Here is a 22,456-nt window from a genome sequence, read left to right on the forward strand (position 1 = left end):
AAATTACAGCATCTTGCATCGACCTTCGGAGGTGCCTGAAAAAAAGCTTACTAGGTATCTGGCTGCATCGATAAGTCGCGATCGCGACGGCTTCGATCTTCATCTCTTGCATACGTTCCGATACTTTTGTCAAAGCGGTCAAAACCGACCGATTTCATCGCGTCAAATTACTTACTAATTATTTTTTTTTACTATATACGTGTTAGTCTATTATTACCTATTAACTTGAGATCGAATTTTCGGTCGCTCCGTGAGAAAAAATACGAGAAGGGTTTGCGTTTTAAACGCGAAAGTTTCGCCGGCCTCTCGGCTCGTCGGCGCTACCGGAATCCGATATCAATCGGTTATAATGTACAGATAATGATATCTCCACTTCCGTCATACGACGACGAGCTCCTGAATAGCGCTTACGCAAACGTCAGTTTGATCGCCGACAAGACGTGGACCTTCGATCCGGAGGATCCCTTCCGAAAATTAAATCGTTCCCTCTGGATTCAAGTGAGACGCGCAACTCATACTACGTTTACGCGAGCGTTACTTTCTGTATAAGTAACTTACGATCGCGTTAAACGTAGTATCAGATACTTTATAGATGTTCGAAGTACCGCATTTTATACATGCATATCTCCAAACATCTATCTTATCAATATCATCATCGTTTATCGTTGGTCTGAGGATATTTGATCCTTAAGAGGAGAAAGGAACTAACAGCTCTCTTTTTGTCATCAAAACACCATTACTAAAGATGAAAGAAATATCATACCTGTATATTTCTTTCTGAAGATAACAGAAATTCTATTAGATCTCATTCGAGACCGCAAACGTATTCTATATTTCGTTTATCGAAGATAGAAAAATATACGGTTGCGAATTGCTAAAAGTAAAAAAAAAAAAAGCTAACTGCGTGTACCGTAACACCGCAGATTTTTCGGAATAAGAGGAAGGAAAATTTATTTTGACATAATGATAACTTATCGCGCGCGTTTAATGCCAGAGTTGCGAAGTAACCGCGAAGTACGAGGAATATGGTGATTATCGTCCAAGACTCGTCCGAAACGTCATCTCCGAATCGCGCTTGGCGAAATACGGTAATTACGAGTACGACGAGCAGCATGAGAGAATGTACAGTCCGGACGACGGTAAATCGTCGGGTAGCGTGCCTCGTCACTTCCGTTCAGCTACGGAGGCTGTGGAACCGTGGATGCTTCCTGAAGTTCAAGAACACTTCGCCCGGTTAATCTCGCCGAGCTGCACGCGATCGCATCGGGAACCGTTAGTTCACTTCGGCACTTCCGTGTTATTTTTATGTCCCGCAAAGCTCTTCCCTCCCAAAAAAAAATTGCGCGATAAAGATATTATCGGAATGAATTAATTAATGGCGCGTCTACAATGTGGTATTTAATTAAAAATGATACGTATAAATTAAAGTATAATATTAATTAGTCTAGTAGATTGCAATTTTAATTAAAATCAATTTATTTATTTAACTTGTTTTATATATTTTATTTATTTTTAACGTTTATCTCGACGACGTCCGCGTGCTTTTTAATCGCAGACTTGAAAATATTAAATACATCTAGTATTAATCGCGAATAGATTTTAATATTTTGTTAATAGTACACTTCAATTTGCAAAGCTCAGCAATACAAATACTAAAGTGTAACACCGCAAGGAGGGATAATGAAGCCGTCGCTTGCTCGAACTTCCAATCGGACTGGAATGAGAGCTCGAAAAAGCGACGCCAAAAAACCAGTCCAAAAGGAAGCAGAAAAATTGGATTGCGCGATGAATTATTACATTCGACTTATAAATCAGACGAGAGTGGTAAGCAATAATTTCACATGTTAACGATACGAATAAATTATACATCCGTACATCAGATCCCCGAAATTATATACTTTTTAATAATATAGTTTACAATAATTATTCAGATAATTAAAAATGCTTTTTTGAAAATCTTTTCCCACGTATATTAAACACCTTTGGCGACGAAAGGATAATCAATCTTTAATTCGAAATATTATAGAGACATAATATCTGGCAATATAAATTCTTGTCGAAATATTGAAAATATGCAAGACGCATAAAATGATTCAACATCTCAAAATTAGTTTCTGAGTTCAAAAACTCCGATGTGCTATCGTCTTATACGCTTCTTTTATCCCTTACTATATGTATTGTGCGCTATTAGAGTTTCGTGAGAAATCAATGAGAACGTTCGCCCGTCATCGCCGATACACCGTCGAGACCGCTGCCGAAATGCAGCTGCAGTCCTGCATAGAGAGCGATGCCGTGCGCGACATATGGAATCCAGAGAAGTTTCAGCATCATCATCATCATCAGCAGCAGCAGCAGCAGCAGCAGCAGCAGCAACAGCAGCAACAACAGCGATGCTATCAGCAGATGAGCCAGCAGTCGCGTATCGCGCGGCAGACGCAGCCTGCTGCCCAACACCATCAGCAATTCTATTGCGCGTTGCAGTATCAACCCTTGATCCTGAGAGCGGAATATCAGCGGAAACCGCTATTGTCACCTCCGTCTCTACCACCGCCACCGTCGCCGCCGCCACCAGTTCTGAGCGCCGAAGTGCCGGAATTCTTCCCGAAATCGAACCTACCTCCGATAGCTTACAGCCTGAACAACGACAAGGAGCGCAAGGCTTGCCAGATACGCTACTTCCCGTCGTTAAATGACAGGAATTACCAAAACGAGCTGTTTCCTTATAACAGGCCGCAGCAGGAGGCCGCGGCGACCATTTTTCCGGTAAACGTACGGCCTGCCGGAAAGTAAATTTTGTATGAAGGTCGCGCTTAGATGTTTCTGAAAGAAATTAGTCAAACTCTCGTACATAGGACGCTACATAAAGTGTATATAGAATCATAATTAGCGAAATGTACCTTCATAAATGTCAAGGATAAACTCTTCATCACAGTCAGACAGAACTTTGACGCCGAATGTATTTCTTGATCGCGGCCATCAAAAACTGCGATGCAATCAAAACCTGGCTGCATTGTATTCGGGAAGAAAAACGGTCATGTCACGCTAAAATTAAGATTTAGCGCGGAATAATTTTCCCTGTTAACAAGAATAATTTTCACAATTGATTATTAATATAAAGTGATCACTAAAATATAAAACCTTTTAGCTATGCAACTTTTCTTTGCGAACAGAACGCCAGGGTGTCCATATTACCAGCGACACACACAGAGGCGAACGTGTATCGTTCGCCACAGGAATGGATCCAGAGAGTGGCACCGCCAATGCAGCTACAGTTGACAGCGTCTCCTTCGTCGTCACCTCTGTCAATCTGCACGCCGCTGCAACCGATTCACGATGCTGCGATTGCCCATCGTCCTTTGCAGGTATTTTTTTTTAACATAAAAAAAGATTTATTTTATATATTTTTTATATATAAAAAGATTAAGATATTCAAATCAGAAAAAATTAGAAGAATTAATCTATTAATTGTTCTAATAAAATATAAGTATTATCCATATATTTGAGAAGAAAGAGTGAGGAGAAGACGAAGGAATTTATATTACACCTATTTTTCATATTACGCAATTGTTATTAATTATTCCGAATTGAAATCGATAATGCCATGGTATATTCCCGTTATTATTAGAAATTCTCACAAAACTACGCATAACGGGTTTGAATCATAATTTCGCAGATGTACGAGAAATTTCTGCCTTGTACTCAGCCGAGTTCAACGACACCCATACCTGTGTATCAACGACCGATGGAATTGTACCAGGAACCGCTGCTGAAACGGAAGAATCAAGGAGTTGACTTCAACAATCTCATACTACTGACGAAGAACAGCATCAAGACGCGACGCGGCCACTCAAAGCCCGCCGTTCAGCAGCCTTTTCTTCTGGATTCCAGACAGAGCCTGAAAACCTCCAGTCACAACGTGCAGGTACAGTGGTTCGACAGGGATCACTGTGCGAAGAAAACGAAGGAAGTTGTAACTGTAAACACCCTCGTGTCCGAGCTGCGCAGCTTCGAGGAGAAGTACGAATATTGCAGAGGAGCCGGCACCAGCTGGAAAACGGCTGCCGAATCATCACCGCAAGCCCAACAAAGGTCGTCTGAAACTTCGTGCCGGTTGAAAGATAGAATCTTTGGGAACGAAAGCTCAAGATGCAGATTGAAGGACAGATTCTTTGAGAACGAGAGCTCAAGATACAGGGTTTCGGATACCGAAAAGAAGGACAAGAGGACGAAGCGGCCGCTTTACAGAGATGTTCTGACGAATGCCTCGAACGAAACGGTCCTGGATAACGTCTTCGAGAAAAGGTACGTTGAAGTTATTTGCCGATTTAGTTTTAAAACTTCGGTTGATTTGGTAATGACATGGTAATCATTTTTTCTAATCAAATTCACTTGCAATTTGAGTGTTTTATGGGTTTTCAGATACGACGAGCTCGAACAGCAAGCGATGGAACAATACAGGAACTCGGAGGAGTCGTTAGCGCTCAAATATCAGGTAACGATCCAAATATTAATCTCATGACTAGATATTTCCGCCAAAGGTAAATCGAAACGAATTGGCAAGAATATAAGAGTCGTCTGATCTTATAGATTCATTATCAACATCAGAGATCGGATTTAACCCGAATAAGCTGAATTATTATGATTTCTTTTTACCAAACGACGTTTTGCAGCAGAAAGAATAAAGCAATTTTTCAATCAGTTCTCGACGCCGGAAATGGGATGCTATATAATTTCATAAATGCATTCTTCTCGATTCGTTTTCATTCAACTATTTCCACATTTTGGAATATTATTAATTATTATACTGATATTTTTACATTACGGTATTGCAGGAATTGGAACGTCAAGCGATGGAACAGTATAGAAATAGCAATGTGGGAGACGAAAAGCGCTCGATGGATCAAGATTGTCTCGATGGACAAAGATGTCCGAAATACGGACACTGCAGTTCCACGAAAGGACATTCGGGGAAAAAGCGTAAACATGGCGTTTCTAAAATTACTATATATAATAGATGTTGGATAAAGTTTAATATTCTTCGATAAAAATGTTTTAAATAACGATCTCTTAGATTCTTGTTTTCCACAAATCACTCTGTTGAAGCCGAAGGGCAAATCCTTGCCGAATGTCTGTCACGGATCGTCGTGCAGTGACAGTAATCGTCAAGCAGCCATTGTTTCGAAAAGTTTATCTGCATTGACTGACGGATCGTCGAAGGAATCGAAAAACATATGTAAGGGTGCATCAGGAGATAAAATCGATACGAGTGGTGAGTCAATTATTAGTAACATCGCGAAAAAGTATTAGAGATAAAGCATGGAAGAGCCACAAGAAATAATGTATGATAAAATTACTCGTATTATATTGATAATAGATAAAACCTGTTATTAAATAAAATTAAGTGCTGTAGTACATCAATAAGCTGTATAATAATAATGTGGTTTCAAAATATTATTGCTACACTGATTTTTAAAGTCTCAGTTCGAACATCGTTGAAGCGGCGTCTGATACTGATGTCACCCTTCGAGCGCAAATCAGAGGCCAGACGAATAATGAAAGCGACGGAACTGCGTGGTATCTGCTCGTTCTCCCAAACAAGAAGGAACGTGCTCGACTATTATCGGACCTCCGAAATCGCCCAGAACGGCAGCGGTGACGAAAATATAACGATCATACAGTCGCCCGGCACTAAAGGTATAACAGTATCAATTATCTAAGAATATACTAATTGTAAATGTGAAAAATATTGAAATATCTGTCGTCAGAATATCTTTACTTCCCCGCTATCACTTTTTCTTATTTTTATTTTTTGATATCGTTCTAAGTACAAAATCATTTGTAAAAAGAATTTGTTTTCTTTACTACACGGTGTTCACGTTAATAAAAACAAATAAAGAGGCTTTGCGGTCTGATGTTTTCAGTTTGGTTGTCCGGATTCTGGACTGCTTAAGAGGTTCAACGAATTTTCTTTAGAGAAAATTCAAAGACTATCGAGGTTCTTTTGCGCGAGGAGACTATGTCGATGAGTTGAACCGAAGAAATTCTTCAGACACAAAAAGCAAATTGTGATTTGTAATATAATTAATATTAATAGGCACATGTTATGAATATGTATGTATGTATGGGAAGTAAGTTATAGCGCATTCATGTGATACACATATATTGATACACAATTGAAAAGACAGTTTACATAAATCTTTTCAAGAGATAAATTATCGCTTGTAAATAGTGACCAGATACTTGCAAAATGCACTAAGCATATCTATCTGCTCATAAGCACTTATTATATATTTTTATATTATAAAATACAATGCTGTAAAAAAGGTAACAAAAATCTCAACTCTGTTATTCGATATCCATAGGATACACGATATAGTCTATCGAGATCTACGTAAAATTAAATTTTCTGAGAACATATCTTTGGAAATTATTCTTTTTCAGTCTTCATTATTTAACTCTTTGAATCATCTGTCATGTAAATGGTAATACTCCAGTAGTACAGTACAAATGAGATAAGGTACAAAATATAGATATAAAAAAATCTTATCAGACTAGAGTAAAAAATATTCCATCTCTTTTTATAAATATACTCTGACTTTTACGCAAAACACACGCATGCATATTTTCATACAACATCTAGCAATAGAGTAATTAAATATATTGCTCGAACATCTGCAATCGAACTAGAGTTCATTCTTAGAATATATGGAAATATCTTTTATGTAATAGAAGAGCATTAAAAAAATTGAATTATTTTCTTTTACGGAATGAATTTACCAATTATCGAGAAACTCAAATCCAGTCTTTGGTATACTCCTCTCTTCCTCTTCTTGATTCAATTGAGACGACTGAAAGCTACTATAAGAGCTGGGTGTCTCTAACAAAGCGGTCGATTCGTTTATGTCGCTCGATTTCGTTCGCGATGTCACCACCAAAGTATTAGACTGACTTTTATCCGTATCGGAATCCCTCACCAAACTCTCCATATCATCCTCGATGTTGCTTTGTAACTTCAATAAAGAGGTCTTGTTGATCAGTTTAGCAAATATACTGTCAGAGTGCTCGCTGTCCATGTCATTCGTCAGTAAGTCGCTGCACTGATCGTTCTCGAATAGACTGCTGGTGTAACAATCCGGCGGATAACAACTGACTTGATGTGCGGAACTGTAACTATCGCTTAGCGAACACGTGTTTCTCTGTGCCTTCACGGGACTAGAAAAATGCGGCAATTCTCCGAAGTGGCTCCTCATCGATCTAGATTTCATATCCTCGCTAGAGTCTATCAGATTAAGATTCATCTGCGATTGAGTCATAAATGAAAATGGCGCCGAGTGCTCGTCTCGCCATCGTAATGTCTGTAAACACAGTGAAAAAAGTTGTTAGTTTATTATTCAAATTTTTCCCTCAAGTATTAACGATCCTACTGTACTCACAGAACCGGTTTCGTCTATGACATATTTCATTCCAGTTTGTATGCGAAGGTTCGGATACCATTCAGGTAACTCTTTGGTTAACTCGACCTTCTTCAAGGTATACTTCAACGCTACCTCGGGCTGAATTATAGTCTCGTTGACGGCTTGATTGCGCTCCGCTGAACTCAAGGTGTTCCATAGCCCCTCGTAGGCCTCTTTCGTTGCAGTTATATCCTCGCCGATCCTCCGAGCTATAGGATTTATACTGTGAAAGTATTCCTCCGCTCTCGCAGTAAGAGTGCTGGAAGTCATTCTGTTGGGCTGAAATATAAAAATTTGTCAATGGTGAAGTCAACCATGTATAATCATCAGATGTGTATAAAACGTGAAGAGCAAATCTACTACTATCAATTTTACATTCCGATATACATACTAACTTGGATAATGACAAAAGGAGCGGGCGTGTATTATGTCGACATAATAGTTATCGATTCTTTCACTGTCACAAGGCAATCACAACAATAAATGCTTGACGAGTGCCTCGAATGTAGAACACACGTGAACTGTCATTGTTAAAGATCACATTCTCAAAAATACAAGTGTTAACCGCTGAAATAAACGTGTGAATCGAGGATAGTTGTAGAAGCCACGATCGGCACGATGCGATTTCTGCACTTGACAATATTGACGAGGGAGCATGCTGCCATCAAGCGGTCGGCTTTGCGCAGCTTGAAAAACTTGCCTACGCGCTTGCGTCCTCTCCAGAGAATAGAGATGAGATATTAGCCGTGTTCAGCAGACACAACTGTTGAGTTCGTCTTATCAACACTCTGCGTTGATTGGTTGGTTCTAAAAGTAAGAGCCAATCACGTTTGACTGCTACTGAGCGGCTTGGTCTGCTAAACGCGCCCATTGCTACCGCAAGTATAGGCCTAAAACAGCCGAAACAGGCGTAAAAATCGGCAAAATTTACACGTTTTACGCTAAATTTTTAGCGTGTTAGAAAATATAATAGTAGCTTGAAAAAGACTGATTCTTCATTAATAAAAAATTTTTTTAAATTTATTTTACTATATTTCACTCGGAAAAATTTATTTCTATTTACACATACGCGCGCGCGCGCGCATGCATATTATAATATATTCTATTCTACATGTTGATAATTCAATCCAAAGAAACAAGTAATTAATTATTAATGTTTTAATATGAATTGCGCGCATGTCAACAGACAAGCGTGTCCAATTTTTTACTCGGATGTAAATGAACGCCTTCCCCTCTCCATTCTCGTTAAGCGAGATAGCTCTAATGATATAAAGAACATATGCTCCGCCTAGTCTATTATCGCGCAGGACACAATCGAGCATGTGCGCGCATAAATATCTCTTTCAGACTGGCCAAGTTATCTTGTTCGCCGAGCAAATGTATTTGGACGATAACGACTGGCTTTCATGTGTCTCCATTTCTACTAATACAAATTAACTTTAATCTTAATTCAACTTAATTTTTATTTTTCTCTATCTTTACCAATGCAGATAAACTTTAATCTCGGTTTAATTTACTTTTTATCTTTTTCTAGTTCTAAGAATTAGATGTTTTCACATCACATAAAGAACTTTTAAAAGTGTAATAAGCTTCTTGAAATTAGAAAAAGATAAAAAGTAAATTAAACTAAAATTAAAGTTAATTTGCATTGATAAAAATGGATATTAGAAAAAGATAAAATTTAAGTTGAATCGAGCTTAAAGTTAAAATTTCGAAAACTCTGTGAGTTCAGTAGTAGGCAAAAATATTTCAGACAAAAGTTGCATGGTCTGAAGAGGGACAAATAATTAATTTTCGAAAAAATCGATTTTTTAAGTCATCGCCACGTTTTCAAATAAAATTATGATTTTGATTCTTTTAGTTTTAGTTATTCTGCATGTAGAAGTATTAAAGTTATCAAAAAATCAATAGTTTACACGAGATATTTTATAATTTATATATGCTAGCACATTTTGGCATAAAATATAAAATATCTCGTTTTTTAATAACCGTACCTTAATACATTTATGTACAGAACAATTATAAGAGATGAATATTAAGTGATATCATGGATGTGTGATTTTATAGCTAATAGGTAGGGAAATTACAATAAAATAGTCGAATAAAAAAAGTAACATGTCTATATTATTTTTCTCCTTTAAACGGCGTGAATTGTTCGAGGAACTAATAAAGCTAAAATGTTTTTAGACATGTGAAAGGAGAGATTGAATAACGTCTCGGAATCTCGCTTTGTATTCGACTACAAAGGAACAAAATCATTTAAATGTGTTCATTTAAATATATTTTAAGAGTTTTCGCTTAAAAATGAAGGTGAACAATACAATGCCCAACTGTTCTTGTACATTCGGATTGCGACGGAAATATTCATATATATATATATTATATATATATATATACATTATTCTTTTTATTATTATACACACATATACAATATCTTAATATCTCATTATCAGTCGCTCGCGATGAGTTTCTACAAATTCGACAGACAGATGGCTGCTTATTTAAAGTGTATAAATTAATATAAAGAATGATATAATATATACGTAAAGAATAAGTATATAATAGTATATTATGAAGATATAGAAAAAGTGTGATAATATAAAGAATGAAAATACTTATTTGCATGTAACAATGTAACTAATAGGAATGATAATAAATAAAAATTACATATGATATATGACGCGTATATGATATCTTTATAAAACATTTCTTAAGTATAAAGGAATATATTTTTAATCACTTTTGTCTTTCTTTTTACAAAATGTATGTACAACTTAGCAAGTTGTGTTTTGATATTTTGACAATTGCAAAATAAAAGCTTTCTTTTCTCATAAAAAAAAAATTGAGAGATAGTTTTCTCATCAACGTATCAACGCTGTTTGTTTCAAGAATTGTAATCTTTTTAAAAGGGTCTACCCACCCTGACTGTTGAGAGAATATATTTTTAAGAAATTAAGGATTGAATTAATTACACATTTTGACATTAAAAATATTAGTTCTTCTTTCCAAAAGTTCATGACTTTTTTAGAAAGCCAAAATGTTAAAATTTATGTCTTTGCCAGATTCTAATAAATAATACAGATTTTTCAGTAATACAATTTCAGATCAAATTTTTGGAAGTTCTACGCTCAATGAAAAATGCAGAGATATGTGGCGGTAAACATTTTGTATGAAGAAATTAAATATTTCTTGTATTCTTGTAAAGAATACAAAAAATATTTAATTATATATTTTTTTAACATAAAAATGTTAATTTTTTTATCTATCTAATTTTCTTCAATTATTTTCAAAATTCCGTCGCCCAAACAGTCAAAGTGAGTAAATCCATTAAGATGGATATAACAATATTAGATATAATTTTATCAATATACTCTTTTCAAGTGTCATTTTTTTATCTGTCAAAATAATTCTGTCTGATTAGATATATCAGACACAATTTATCGTATATATTGCACATGTAAAATATTTTGTCATGTATTAGGTTGTACCATAACAAATTGTTTTTACTGGGTAACATAAAAATGTTGTTTAAAAAAAAAAACAAGTTTTATTCCATCAAACTATCATCAGCATTAGGAATTGGGACTATCTAGATTTATTTGCGAAATGTGGATTCTCAGAGTAAAATTTGTGTATAATCATCACCGAATAATCATTTCACTAACATTTTATTTCACACAGTTTTCTCTGAAAATCGTATTAATGTTTCTATCTATTTGAGCAATATTATATTGCAATTTCAAATATAAATAAAAAAATATTCATAAGTCTTTCGTCGCATATTATCCAGTTCTATAAAAAAGATTAAATAAAAACAATACAATGGTTAAAGAAAATTATAAATCCCAATACTGTTGCAAGCTTATATCTTAAATTTTATTCATTTGTCGATTTTAAACTGATTGAATACCAACAATTTTATGTAGTACAACCTAATATTTTATATTTGATACTGTCAGTATAGTTTTTCAATGACAGAAAGTTGTATTTTTCACTAGGTACATCTTAAAGCTAAAGCATTGCGATAATAATAAAGAAAGACTTAGCTATGCAATTACTTTTTGCTAAATAATTTATACACATAAAACATGTAAGTTCAGCAGAGAAATTTTTTCTATTTTTAATATCTTTATTTAAAAAAAAATATACAAAATAATTCATGGTTTAAGATTCCTTTTGTAACGATGTATTATGTACCTCATATTTTAACCCTTTAGCTACGAATGGCCACAGTGCATATCCACCGAGTACTAAGCTACTATTACGAATATTTGCCGTGCTCACAAAACTAAAGTAAGAATAAATTTCCAAACAACACACGTGTCAAAAGCGTCTCAAAGGCATCTTGAAGATGTCTGAAACACATCTTTTAGACACGACGTAAGGCATCTTTTAGATCTCAAGAATGAATCAATATTGTCAGTACATTTCAAAATGCATCCTTAGACACATGTGTTGTTTGGATTATTACAACCAAGCTATAAACAATGTTCATTTATCTATAGCAATAACAAGTAAAATAAAGTTAAGATATGAATTTGATCGCATCATTACAAAGTAAATACTTTGTCCGCGGCAAAGCACACTCGCGATTCTCCCGTACGACAATAGCGTTTCCTCGGCCAGCGCTCTGCCGTAGCAAAAGGGTTAAATTTCTAGATTAACTGGGTCTTAAAATCTTATTTTATCAAAATGTAGTATAACTTTAATCAGAAAAGTTTTATGCGAGGAATACTGTATTGCTTTAAGTCTACAAATATAAATTAACAAATTTTATGTCTAAGTCAGTCGTCAACCATTTTCTTTTTGAAATAAAATTAAAAAAAATTCACAAATAAATGTCACATATATTTCCTATATAAAGAACGTATTTCAATATATTCTTTATGTATAAAACGTTGCATTTATGACGACTCTACTTATCATAAACTATATCACGGTTTTCTCTTTAGAAATCAAGACGCTTCATGTGTCATGGTCATTGGCAATACAGCAACAAGTAAAGCAACTTGAACAAGATATAACCAAAGAGCGTGATTGCACACGTGGAGTAGGCCAAATGCGAGTTTGTCCGCGGTTACCCGTTTGATATATGCTTAAGAGGACCAAGACTTAATATGGAGGTAGCACCAAGCGCACCCAGATTGCAGGTGCTCGTATTTCTCGCGCCGTCTATCGTGATGATCGGTAAGCCGAAGTAACCACCAGTTTGAGCACTTAGCTGCGACAACGGTATGTAGCTTTGAATACCCAAATTTGCCAAGCGATTTAGGACATGCGGCGACTTTAAATCAACGACCGGCAAAGCCAATTCCGTGCCTCCGTTTTGTGCCACGGTATCAACTTCTTTATGGTAAGCCTGCTTGTGCGTTGTCAACGCCTGAACTGTGGGATATTGAGCTGGACAGAGGTTGCACCTTAAAAAGCAAGAGGAATCAGTTCTATTCCCGTGTTCAAGGGAATTAGAACTACTCGAAGGAAAAAAAAACTCATAAGCGAGATAATTATAACTCACCTGTGAAGCAGTTTGCTGGTCGTTCGATGAGTCGCCATATGTTGCGTCAACATATCTGAATTTTGAAAGTTTTTATCGCATACTTGACACGTTAATAATGCTCTGGAAAAAAATAAATATCTTATTATGTTTCGAGCTAATTCGTCGATTAGTAAATCTAATAACAATTATGTAACAACACAAGCGATGATATAGACGATTCTCACCTGGGTGGCCGACCTCGTCTAACCACTGGTATCTGTGGTGGAGTATCCTGCGTAAGATCCACGGTCGGCGGTCTCGGCGGTCGCTCAACTTGGTCATTGATTGGCGATTTGTTTTGCTTGTTTTGCGGAACAGCAAACTGCCCTTGTTCTTGTTGCTTTCTTTGTGAACTAGTTGGTATGATAGAAATAGCAGAATTCAGATTGAGCGCTGTAACATTTAAAGGCTGCTGTGAAGGTGGTGGCCTCTGCTGCTGCTGGGGGGGTATTTGCTGTTTGTTTTGTTCACTTGTCTTATTTTTATTTGCAGCTGGAGTAACGGTTATACCTCGAGCCGCGAGGACATTTGCAACTGCCTTGGCATCGGATTTCTTCCCCCCCTGGTTTGACGTGTTCTGGATTTGAGCTGGGATGGAACCTTTAGATTAGTAAAAAGACAACGCTATTTTACTGTAATGTACCCCTTCTGCGAATACAGTAATGTAATAATTCCCTTTGAAAGATCCATGTTCTTTTATATATACAATCGCAGCAAATGTATGCAACAAAACACAATAAACGGATATCAAGGCTCCTGGATACTCGCCGCGGCCAAAGCGAGAAATGACACGTTGAGAATTCTTGCGTACCATTTCCAAATAAAAAGATATTTGCATAAAATAACACTTTATATCACTTCAGCACACTTCGAAAGTCTAGCCCTTTCCCTTGACGGTTAATAAACAGCCGTAAAATGAATGTTATACGAAACCTAGTCATGCAGGCTTATGTAGAAAGGAAAGGGGTAGATCTCGGAATATTTCTGAAGTGAACTGAAGTGTTATTTTATGTATATCTTTTTACTTGGAAGTTACACGCAAGAAATCTCAGCGTGTCATTTCTCGCCTCTGACGTTACGATCTCACATGACCGCAGCGAGAGCCCAGGAACCTTAAAAAAAAGCAGCTCTCACTAAAATTAAATTAAAAAATTGCAAATATAACAAACGTCTTTTTTTTCTTTTGTAAAAGCAACTGAAAATACTATTGAATAAAATCAGGAACCAAATTTCATAGAAGAGGCACTTTACACAGGCGCATAAAAAAATGTAAGCAGTAATAAAGGTTGAGCAAAATGGCTGATTACAATCGAGTACCCTTTTGTTATAAACTTACCAGGTTGCCGAACACTTAAAGTGATTGAATCTGTGAGATGTATCGTAGAATCGTTTCTACTGGTTTGCTGCGTGGTGGCTCCCTGAACATTTTGAATAACAGGCAATCCGTCATTTCTCTTCTGTTGAGCTATGACATGGCAGTCTGCATCTTCGTTTCTATCAGGCAATAGAACATCCATACGCCTTTGTTTGACAGAAGCGTTATTTTGTTGCTGCATAGTCTGTTGCAGGGGCCTTTTCATACGCTGGCGAGGAACTGGACCGGTAGCTTGTGGTAACCGTGGCGCCCTGAAAATTGAAGATACCCCCTAATGAAGATATTCGTGTCTGTATGCGAGGTCTATGATTACCTGCTGTTTTGAATAACAGATGCCGACGGATATCGTTGCCCCCGTGGAACTGGCTGAGGCATTTGGGGATGCATTTGTGGAGGCGCTATTTGAGAATATGGATTCGGTCCATATTGATACAAGTGCGCCATGTGCGGTGGATAGTGTATACCTTGTATACCTTGTGGACCAGGTACTCTGTACAACGGTGGTCGTCCTGGCGGTTGTACGAAATAATTTGGTGCAGGTATCATGGTGTTGGCTCCTGGAGGAAGACTAGGGGGCATTTGCGTCTGTGGAAGAGGCATACGCTGCACTTGCTGGGCCAGTTGTTGTACGGGTGGTGGTAGTTGTTCAAAGTTTACCGGCGGTATTTGCATTTGCTGGCCAGTAGAACCGCCCGCTGCCGCTGCTGCTACCGCCGCATTATATGTTGGTGAATTCGTCTGATGCGGCGACGTTAAGGGCGAAGTCCTACTGAGGTGATGTGAACCATTTGTCGATGATACCTCCACCGGTGTAACGGAAATGGCATGAGGCGAATGTGTGGTTTGGCCCAAATGTGATGTATTTGTGTTCGACGGCAAATGATGAGGCGACAATTGGCTCACGCTCGGGGAGAGTGGGGTACCGTGTACTTGTGCCCGATGTATCGACACTTCCATCGTTGAATGGAAGATGAGATTGGCGCATTCTGGTATATTGCACTGATAGTGACCGGCTTTGCTACGATGCTCATCCAGATGCGCGATGTCCTTGAATTTCTCATTACAGACACGACATGTATTGACAGTCTCCGCCAATTTCTCAAGGGGCACATATTCTGCCGTTTCGCCGGACGACATATTATTCGACAACGACACCTCGTTCGGATTACGCCTCTGATGTTCGATGAGAAAACTCTGCAAAATTGATCCAGCGTTGTCCATGTTCGCATCGTTATCTCCCTGGTGTTCGCTATCTTCCTTGTTGAAATCTTCATTGCTCTTGTTTGATAAATCGGCGGACAGTTGATTCCAGTTGAAACCTTGTGTCTGTGATGCGTCAGTTGACTCCCTGTTCTTATCTTCATTGTCGCGTTCGGTTGCATGATTAGAAAATGTGAAAGACTTCGGATTAATGCTGATGGAAGGATTCTGCTCGAGATTATGTATCATGCTGGCTTCGTGGCTTCTGTCATCTTCTTCTTCCACCGATGAACTGTCGACCAGTTGACTAGCTGACCTAGAGCTATAAAAAAACTAAATCCAGAAAGATATCGCGACTGAAATATGAACAGTTTAAATGTGAATGCTACCAAATATTTACACAAGCTAAACAATTATATTAGAAGCTTTGCAATAATCTAAATAAAGTTAATTTGTAATTTTCACGTTTCCTTCTTGATTCTACTCTAGCATTCTCATCTATTATAATAAATCTTAAATAAGAGGATTCCCATCTCAATTAAATATCGCAATCTATCAACCTACCTCGACTGTTCGCCGAGTTTTTTCAAGTTTTCAATAGTTTCCCTGCAGGTCGCTTCCAAAGCATCTGTTTCCTCGTGATCTTCGGTTTCCGAAAGCCTTTTCTCGGAATTGTCAAAGTTATCGGTACTTTGTGTATCATCGACATTCTGATCGTCCTTCTCAGACGGATTTGCCATATCACTCCCTACATCAGAGTCACTCTCGTTGACATCTGCGGACGGTCTTTCATTCTCTTCCAGAGGATTGTGAGGGTCGGTGTCCAACTTGGCGCTGTCGTAATCATCCTGCAAATAAGATCACAGAAAAACAAAAAATGAAAAGATCTTGAGCTTCAACACCGCACCGTCTAAAGAAAGACTCACTTGTTGATCCACCATCACGTTCTCAAAAGGTTCGTTGATCGAGTTCTCCGCTGCCTTGTCGCCTCTCGGATCATTTTCCTTAGCACCTGCCACGTCTCTCTCCTGATAGTACTTAATGACCGGGTAAAAATTGTTGTTCACTACGGTGAAATCTTCCGATTCCGAGGATTTCTTCAGGGTGAGCTTCAAGGAATCGGCTACGCTTTGCTTCTTCAGGGTCAGCTTCAACGAGCCAGTCTTCTCGGGATCCAACCAGTACGTGTCCTTCTTCACCTTTACCACTTTCGGGTTTGCCACTCTCTTGAGGACAATACGCAGTTTTCTCAGGTGGGTGTTAATGTGGATGCGCAGCGGCTTCTTCGAGGTGAAACGCTCGCCGCAAATGTCGCAATCCACCAGTTGCTGACCACTCAGGCTGTCGTCCGACGATTTGGGAGTGCCCTCACTCACGTCTGAAACAGAACGCATGGATCCCGGTCACTCTATCCACCTTCCCCGCCAAGAAGGTTACATCTTCCCGTGTCGTATTCGCGCGCCTGTATTTCTATTTCATTACACCGCGCGCACACACACCGTCACGCTTACGTGCGTGTAAAGTTTGTTTGGTGCGCAGAAGTTACATCGTTCCCTTGCGGAGTAGGGAGAGAAAGAGAAAGAGAGAGAGAGACAGACGGACGCGCACGGAGGACACACAAAAGAGACATAGAAGAGAGCGAGAGAGAGAGAGAGAGAGAGAGCTAGAGAGAGATTCAGACAGTAAACGTACCGAGATGGCACGTCGACAAGGTAAACTGAAACGGCCTCTTCGTCCGCGAGACGTTGTCGAACGAGGTCACCCACGTCTTATACCGTTTTCCGTCACCAGTGTCAAATCGGCCGTTCGCGACTCGAGGCTCGAGAGGCTCTGCCTTTGGCCTCTCGACACCCCGACAGTCTCGACTTGACCACGATTATGCGCGAGCGCGCACTCACGTCGTGACGCGGAGCGGACGGCGGATCGTGGGGGAGGAGACGCTTTTCACACCGACACGGCGCGGCTACCCGGTTGTGTACATACACATATGTATATATATATATATATATATATATTTATTTACATGAGGCGGCGTAAACAAATCGACGCGCGCGATCTGCACGCGCGACGGTGATCGGCGCGGCGGTACGGAAGTACTCTCGCGCAAAATGGCCGACGCCGGAGAATAATTGCCGCCGCCGCTCTCGAGTCTCGGGCCTCGGCCACTTTCGTCCCGAGAATTGAAAACACGACTCGCCAATCGATACGCGGGCTAAAGCGCGCGCCGCATTGGCCGCTTTCGTATCGGCGCGCGGATTTCCCGCCGCCGATTGGTCGATCGGTCCGGCGGCGTGCGGCAGCGTTGTTGGCAGCTTGTTGCAGCAGCGTGCTTCGCGCGCGACGCCGCCGCGCGGCGAGTTCCGTAAGCTTCCCCTTCGGAAAAAAAGTGCTCGCGGAGCGCCAGAATTCTCTTGCCGACCGACCGAATTTTAACTGTGTGGATCGATCGCTCTCTTCCCGTCCCCGGTCCCGAGATCCGAGAAAAAAACATACGGAGATTATAGGCTTCAAGTTCGTTGACACCCAAGGTACAAAAGTACGGTCTTGAGAGGGGGGACGTATCCATTGTAAAATTTGTAAAGAAACGAAGAAAAAGACAAAGGACTTCGGGACAAGCAAAGTTCGTGAACCGCTCGTTCATGTTGCTTGCCCTAGTTGCCCTTGCCCCGAAATGTTCTGACTTCTGAGAGAAACTGAGACGGACAATAATGCGCGTTTACTCCGTTAAAGTAATACGGCAGAATGGCGATTGTCACGCTGCTCGCGGTGACGTGCTCTCGTCGACGAGAGTTCTCTATACCGGCGCGCGAAGAAGTAGAAACCGGAGTTCGCGATGAAACGTCTCGATCCTCGTCACAGTCGTCACGCGACGTCGGGTGTTTATTGCGCGTACGATTACGCGCGCGCTCTCTTCTTGCCGCCTGTTTACAAATTCCTAACCTATACAGCCGACGCGAGATCCGCTCGCTCGCGCGGCTCGGCGCCGAAACGGCCATACCCCAGGTAGCATTAATGTCTAAAAGACATCCATAAAGATGTTTTTAAGATGCCAGAAATCTTAAAGATGTCTTTACGATGTCTTTTAGACATTTAATTGCTACCTGGGTATAGACGGATTTTCATTTCCTAAGTGCGCTCTCGCGCACGTTTCTGTCGAACGAGAGTTGATGAAAATGAACGAGAGTCGAAGATAATGCTAATGCTTGGTAATATGACGCTCTAAGTAAGTGACATACGTATTTGCGTGATGTATCAAAGATTATATGAAATATTTTTAAATGTTAATCTTGATTTAAAGAAATAGGAGATAGATATATGCGAAAGGAAAAGGGATGTGTTGCTGAAAAAGCGCTTGAATAATTCGCAACGAGATCAGACGCTGTCGCTGTTGATGATAATCGTAATTTCATAATTTATTAGATCGTCTCTTTCATACTGCAACTTTTATTAACATTTACAAGGAGGCACACGTAATGAAATGGTAAAAAAGAGAGACACAGGCTTCTTTGTGCAAAACAACAGAAACATATAAATTACATCGCTGGACCGACGTCCATAAAAGTTTATTACAAAATTATAATAGTTCGCAAAATAACACAGAGTAACATAGAGTAATACTCGTAATCGTTATAAAGTATAATGCTATCAAAGAATCGTAAAAAGGGAATGTCAGAAAATCAATGAAAAAATCGGAAGAGAGAATAAACCTTATATATTCATACAAAATAGCGATAAATATATTCAAGACAATGACTACGATTACACGGCTCGATTTACGCCGAAATTATAACATCGATATTACAACTACTGACGTTAAATGCCGTGTAAACGCTCTTTCACGACGAAGTCAAGGCCATTGCACGTAACAAAGTTTTAAGTTATAATCGTAAGGGCGTAAGAAAATTGACCAATTACACTCTATTATTCTCTTTGAGCTCGAAGAATAATCGATTGTGCGTGGTCTATTTTCTTACAGCCTTACGATTGTGACTAAAACTTTGTTACGTGCAATGACATTTATTGTGATGTATTATGATGATGTGGTTCTTCGCCGTAAAAGACCGTTTACACGGCATTTAACGTCAGTAGTTACAACATCGATGTTATAACTTCGGCGTAAATCGAGCCGTGTAATCGTAGTCAATAATCGTAATTCATATTGATATATGCACATCTATCAGGCACATGTATAAAGTGGATGTAGATGATTTTATTACAGATTTTTGATATTCGAAACCAATATTTCGATATCCAATATTAAGAGGATTTAGGATTGATTTTTTTCGCTGGACTTCTTTTGCACCGTTCATCTTTTCTCTTTTTCTTTTTAACGCGGAGAAAAAAAGAAGGAAAGCTGACGTGTGCAAGAAGTTTTAGTTAAGAAGAGCAGATCTTTTTTAGATCTAAAAGATCTGCTCTTTTTAACTCCAGATAAGAAGCAGAAGCGAAGTCGAAAGTACAACGAGTACCATATAATGCACAGCTTGAGTCCAATTTATTGAAGATAAATTTTACAAAAAAAAAAAGTAACGGTGATATTGACAGTAACATTGATCAATTCACATAAATAATGTTCTTTCATGACTGACATATTGTACAAATCTAATGAAATTTTCAATCTTTAAATTAAATAGTAATAAATGAAAATAAGTAGCTAATAATAATTGAAAAATTTAAATTAAAGAATATCGATGTATTCAATATACTGCCCTGCTAAGGAAGAGTTATCTACAAAAACCCCAAAATTGAAGAAAAAAAAAACGGTTCAAAAATCTTTAATCCAGCCGTCACAATGTATGTCTATTATATCAATTGTTTAACTTTTTTCTAAAATAAAATACTTCTTGAAATTATTTTATGAAGCTAAAATTACAATATTTACATTGTAACATATAAAAAAAGCAGATACTGCATTTTTGGTTAGCATATACGTGTGTTTACTCATCACAAAACTGCCTATTTGAAAGCAGATACGGCAAGTGATACCATTATATCTCAATAACGGTTGCAGATTGCAGATACGATTTTTTGCAGTGAAATCCTCGAGGTGAAAAATATTAGAATCTATATATAACTCAGAATATGAATGAATTTTTGCGGATACGGCACTCTTCCTTAACAGGGCGGTACATATAAATATAAAAATATATAATTTTTTTAAATTTTTCAAAAATATATCGTTCAATATCGGTGACGTAAGAAGATGGTGGTCATATTTATATACGTCAGTCCGTTTTACAGAATTATACTTTATAAAATTAGTATTAGTCTATGTTACAGCTGATTATTGTTATTACAAAACACGTACCGAAATTTTGCAACAGCTCCACAGCGCCGTCCTTATAGATCTTATTTTTTGCAGAAAATTTAAATTCCTGAAAATCGTGATACAATCGAATTATTTATTTTCGCAATCTGCGAAACAGATAAGCAATAAACTTGGAGTCGTTAACGAGCGGGGGTGGAAGACTCTATATATACGTCAACATATCCCCCAACACTCGGGTCGCGCTTTATCAAATCTCCGCCAAGTTCATTCAAATTACAATAGACACGCGACACGCGAGGCTCATTTTCCCATTTAACTTTTTTTCGCGCGCGATTAACACGTTGAACGTAGGTAAAAGGTGTACTGCGGCATACTTACGGACATTGTTATCAACATCGGTTTATCCTCGGATGTACGATCCCGTCGGGCGCCGTGATCGGGGATACGAACATCGCGTATCGCGTACCATCAGCGATCATTGGCCGGTCGCGGGCGGTATAGTACGCATCGATACGCACGCACCACCACCGATTTGCGATTTTTATCGAGTTAGCCCGGAGTTCGGCGATCTTTCTCGATCGAGTCGCCGATTCGAGAGGGCGGGCAGGCGGGCGCTCTCGCTCTTTCGGCTTCGGCAGTCGCACGAATGACCGCGACCGGCTCATATGTATGTCAAAAAGCGGAGCACACAAGAGGGAAGATTCGAGACTTTCGAGAGGCGCGCGAGACACTACACGCGGGCGCGGCGGCTCGAGGCACAAAGATTTCGAGTTAAAACCTTTCGAATCGGTAAACGTTTTCAATGTTCAACGGTAGGTAAAGTCAATTAAATACGCGCGCTTTCTTGGATCTCGGCGCGTCGTCGGGGCGGCATGGCGATGATGGGGGTGAGGAGATCGGTGCCCCTTATCTCGCGGCGCGGCGCAACGGCGGATCAACGTTAAAGAAAAGCGAGGTGGTGTCGCGCGACGAACATGATCGTACTCCCGCGCTTTCCTTTACACGCGATTACAAAATGACCGACAGTATCGTAACATGATCACTTCCGCGGCCGTCCGTCCGTCCGTCCGTCCGTCCGTTTGAAACGGCACTGCTACACTCCGTCCTTCGGTTGAAAACGGAAATTCAATGACGTGTTGTGATGCGCAATCCCCGGCGGCGACCGCGGCTATGATCCCGTCGCCCTGTGTTCGCGTCCAGTCTGAGAGTTTATTATTAGTACCGAGATACCGATATAGGGGGTAGCAAAAGATATAGGTGACGTCGATCGCGCACGAGCGGTAGGATAATTAACTCGCTATGAATTGTTGAGGACGGAGTTCGGAGTTTTCAGATGCGTCGTTTCGTAAAGAGGCGCGCGCGCGCGCGCTCGCTCGCTCGCTCGTGAGGCAGCGTGCGCAGTTTACCGTTCCAGACGGCGGGATTATTACTCTCCCACCAGCTCCGTATTCCACCCGACCCCCTTTTCTCTCTCCTCTCCTCTCCTCTCTCTCTCTTTCTCTTTCTCTTGTACTTGTTTTCTTGCAGCTGCCATAGCTTATTCGCCTCTCGTGTTCCTCTCCCCCCCTCCTTCGTCTACCTGCTCTTGCTGCGTCTCTTCTAGTGCCCTAAGGGGAGGTTCG

At 39.4% G+C, this 22,456-nt stretch overlaps 4 protein-coding genes across 8 annotated transcripts in view; 2 read left to right on the top strand and 2 right to left on the bottom strand.

Annotated features, from left to right (window-relative positions):
• The first annotated feature begins 360 nt into the window (after positions 1-360).
• On the top strand, positions 361-6,053 carry LOC112460919 (probable serine/threonine-protein kinase yakA). The gene is made up of 11 exons (XM_025025859.1): positions 361-498; positions 995-1,139; positions 1,618-1,824; positions 2,192-2,763; positions 3,171-3,362; positions 3,674-4,302; positions 4,420-4,492; positions 4,833-4,977; positions 5,072-5,269; positions 5,476-5,694; positions 5,922-6,053. Exons 1-11 carry the CDS (start codon positions 361-363, stop codon positions 5,948-5,950), a joined length of 2,547 nt encoding a protein of 848 aa, XP_024881627.1. The 3' UTR covers positions 5,951-6,053.
• Positions 6,054-6,143: 90 nt separating this feature from the next.
• LOC112460945 lies at positions 6,144-8,118 on the bottom strand. The gene is made up of 3 exons (XM_025025910.1): positions 7,850-8,118; positions 7,434-7,733; positions 6,144-7,355 (listed from the first exon to the last, which is right to left on the bottom strand). The coding sequence occupies exons 2-3, from the start codon at positions 7,722-7,724 to the stop codon at positions 6,774-6,776; spliced, it is 873 nt and encodes a 290-aa protein (XP_024881678.1). The 5' UTR covers positions 7,725-7,733; positions 7,850-8,118; the 3' UTR covers positions 6,144-6,773.
• A 1,438-nt stretch (positions 8,119-9,556) lies between these two features.
• Positions 9,557-22,157, bottom strand: LOC112460935. Of its 5 annotated transcripts, none has more exons than XM_025025886.1 (10): positions 21,213-22,157; positions 20,874-20,940; positions 16,492-16,943; positions 16,130-16,413; positions 15,023-15,887; positions 14,679-14,950; positions 14,327-14,616; positions 13,176-13,590; positions 12,970-13,071; positions 9,557-12,871 (listed from the first exon to the last, which is right to left on the bottom strand). In XM_025025886.1, the coding sequence occupies exons 1-10, from the start codon at positions 21,228-21,230 to the stop codon at positions 12,532-12,534; spliced, it is 3,105 nt and encodes a 1,034-aa protein (XP_024881654.1). In that variant the 5' UTR covers positions 21,231-22,157; the 3' UTR covers positions 9,557-12,531. The 5 variants fall into 5 exon arrangements, with proteins under 5 accessions (XP_024881654.1, XP_024881656.1, XP_024881657.1 ...); XM_025025888.1 differs by having other exon boundaries at positions 13,176-13,383; positions 13,501-13,590; positions 14,679-15,887; positions 21,213-22,155; XM_025025889.1 differs by having other exon boundaries at positions 13,176-13,383; positions 13,501-13,578; positions 14,679-15,887; positions 21,213-22,154.
• The window catches only part of LOC112460939 (dysbindin protein homolog), a 21,398-nt gene continuing 16,867 nt past the window's right edge, over positions 17,926-22,456 (top strand). Inside the window, exon 1 of the mRNA XM_025025901.1 lies at positions 17,926-18,093. The gene's annotated coding sequence lies outside the window, so the exon portion shown is untranslated. The remainder of the gene's footprint in view (positions 18,094-22,456) is intronic.

This window comes from Temnothorax curvispinosus, unplaced genomic scaffold, assembly GCF_003070985.1.
Source record: "Temnothorax curvispinosus isolate PA1 unplaced genomic scaffold, ASM307098v1 QBEX01010932.1, whole genome shotgun sequence".
Taxonomy (NCBI): domain Eukaryota; kingdom Metazoa; phylum Arthropoda; class Insecta; order Hymenoptera; family Formicidae; genus Temnothorax; species Temnothorax curvispinosus.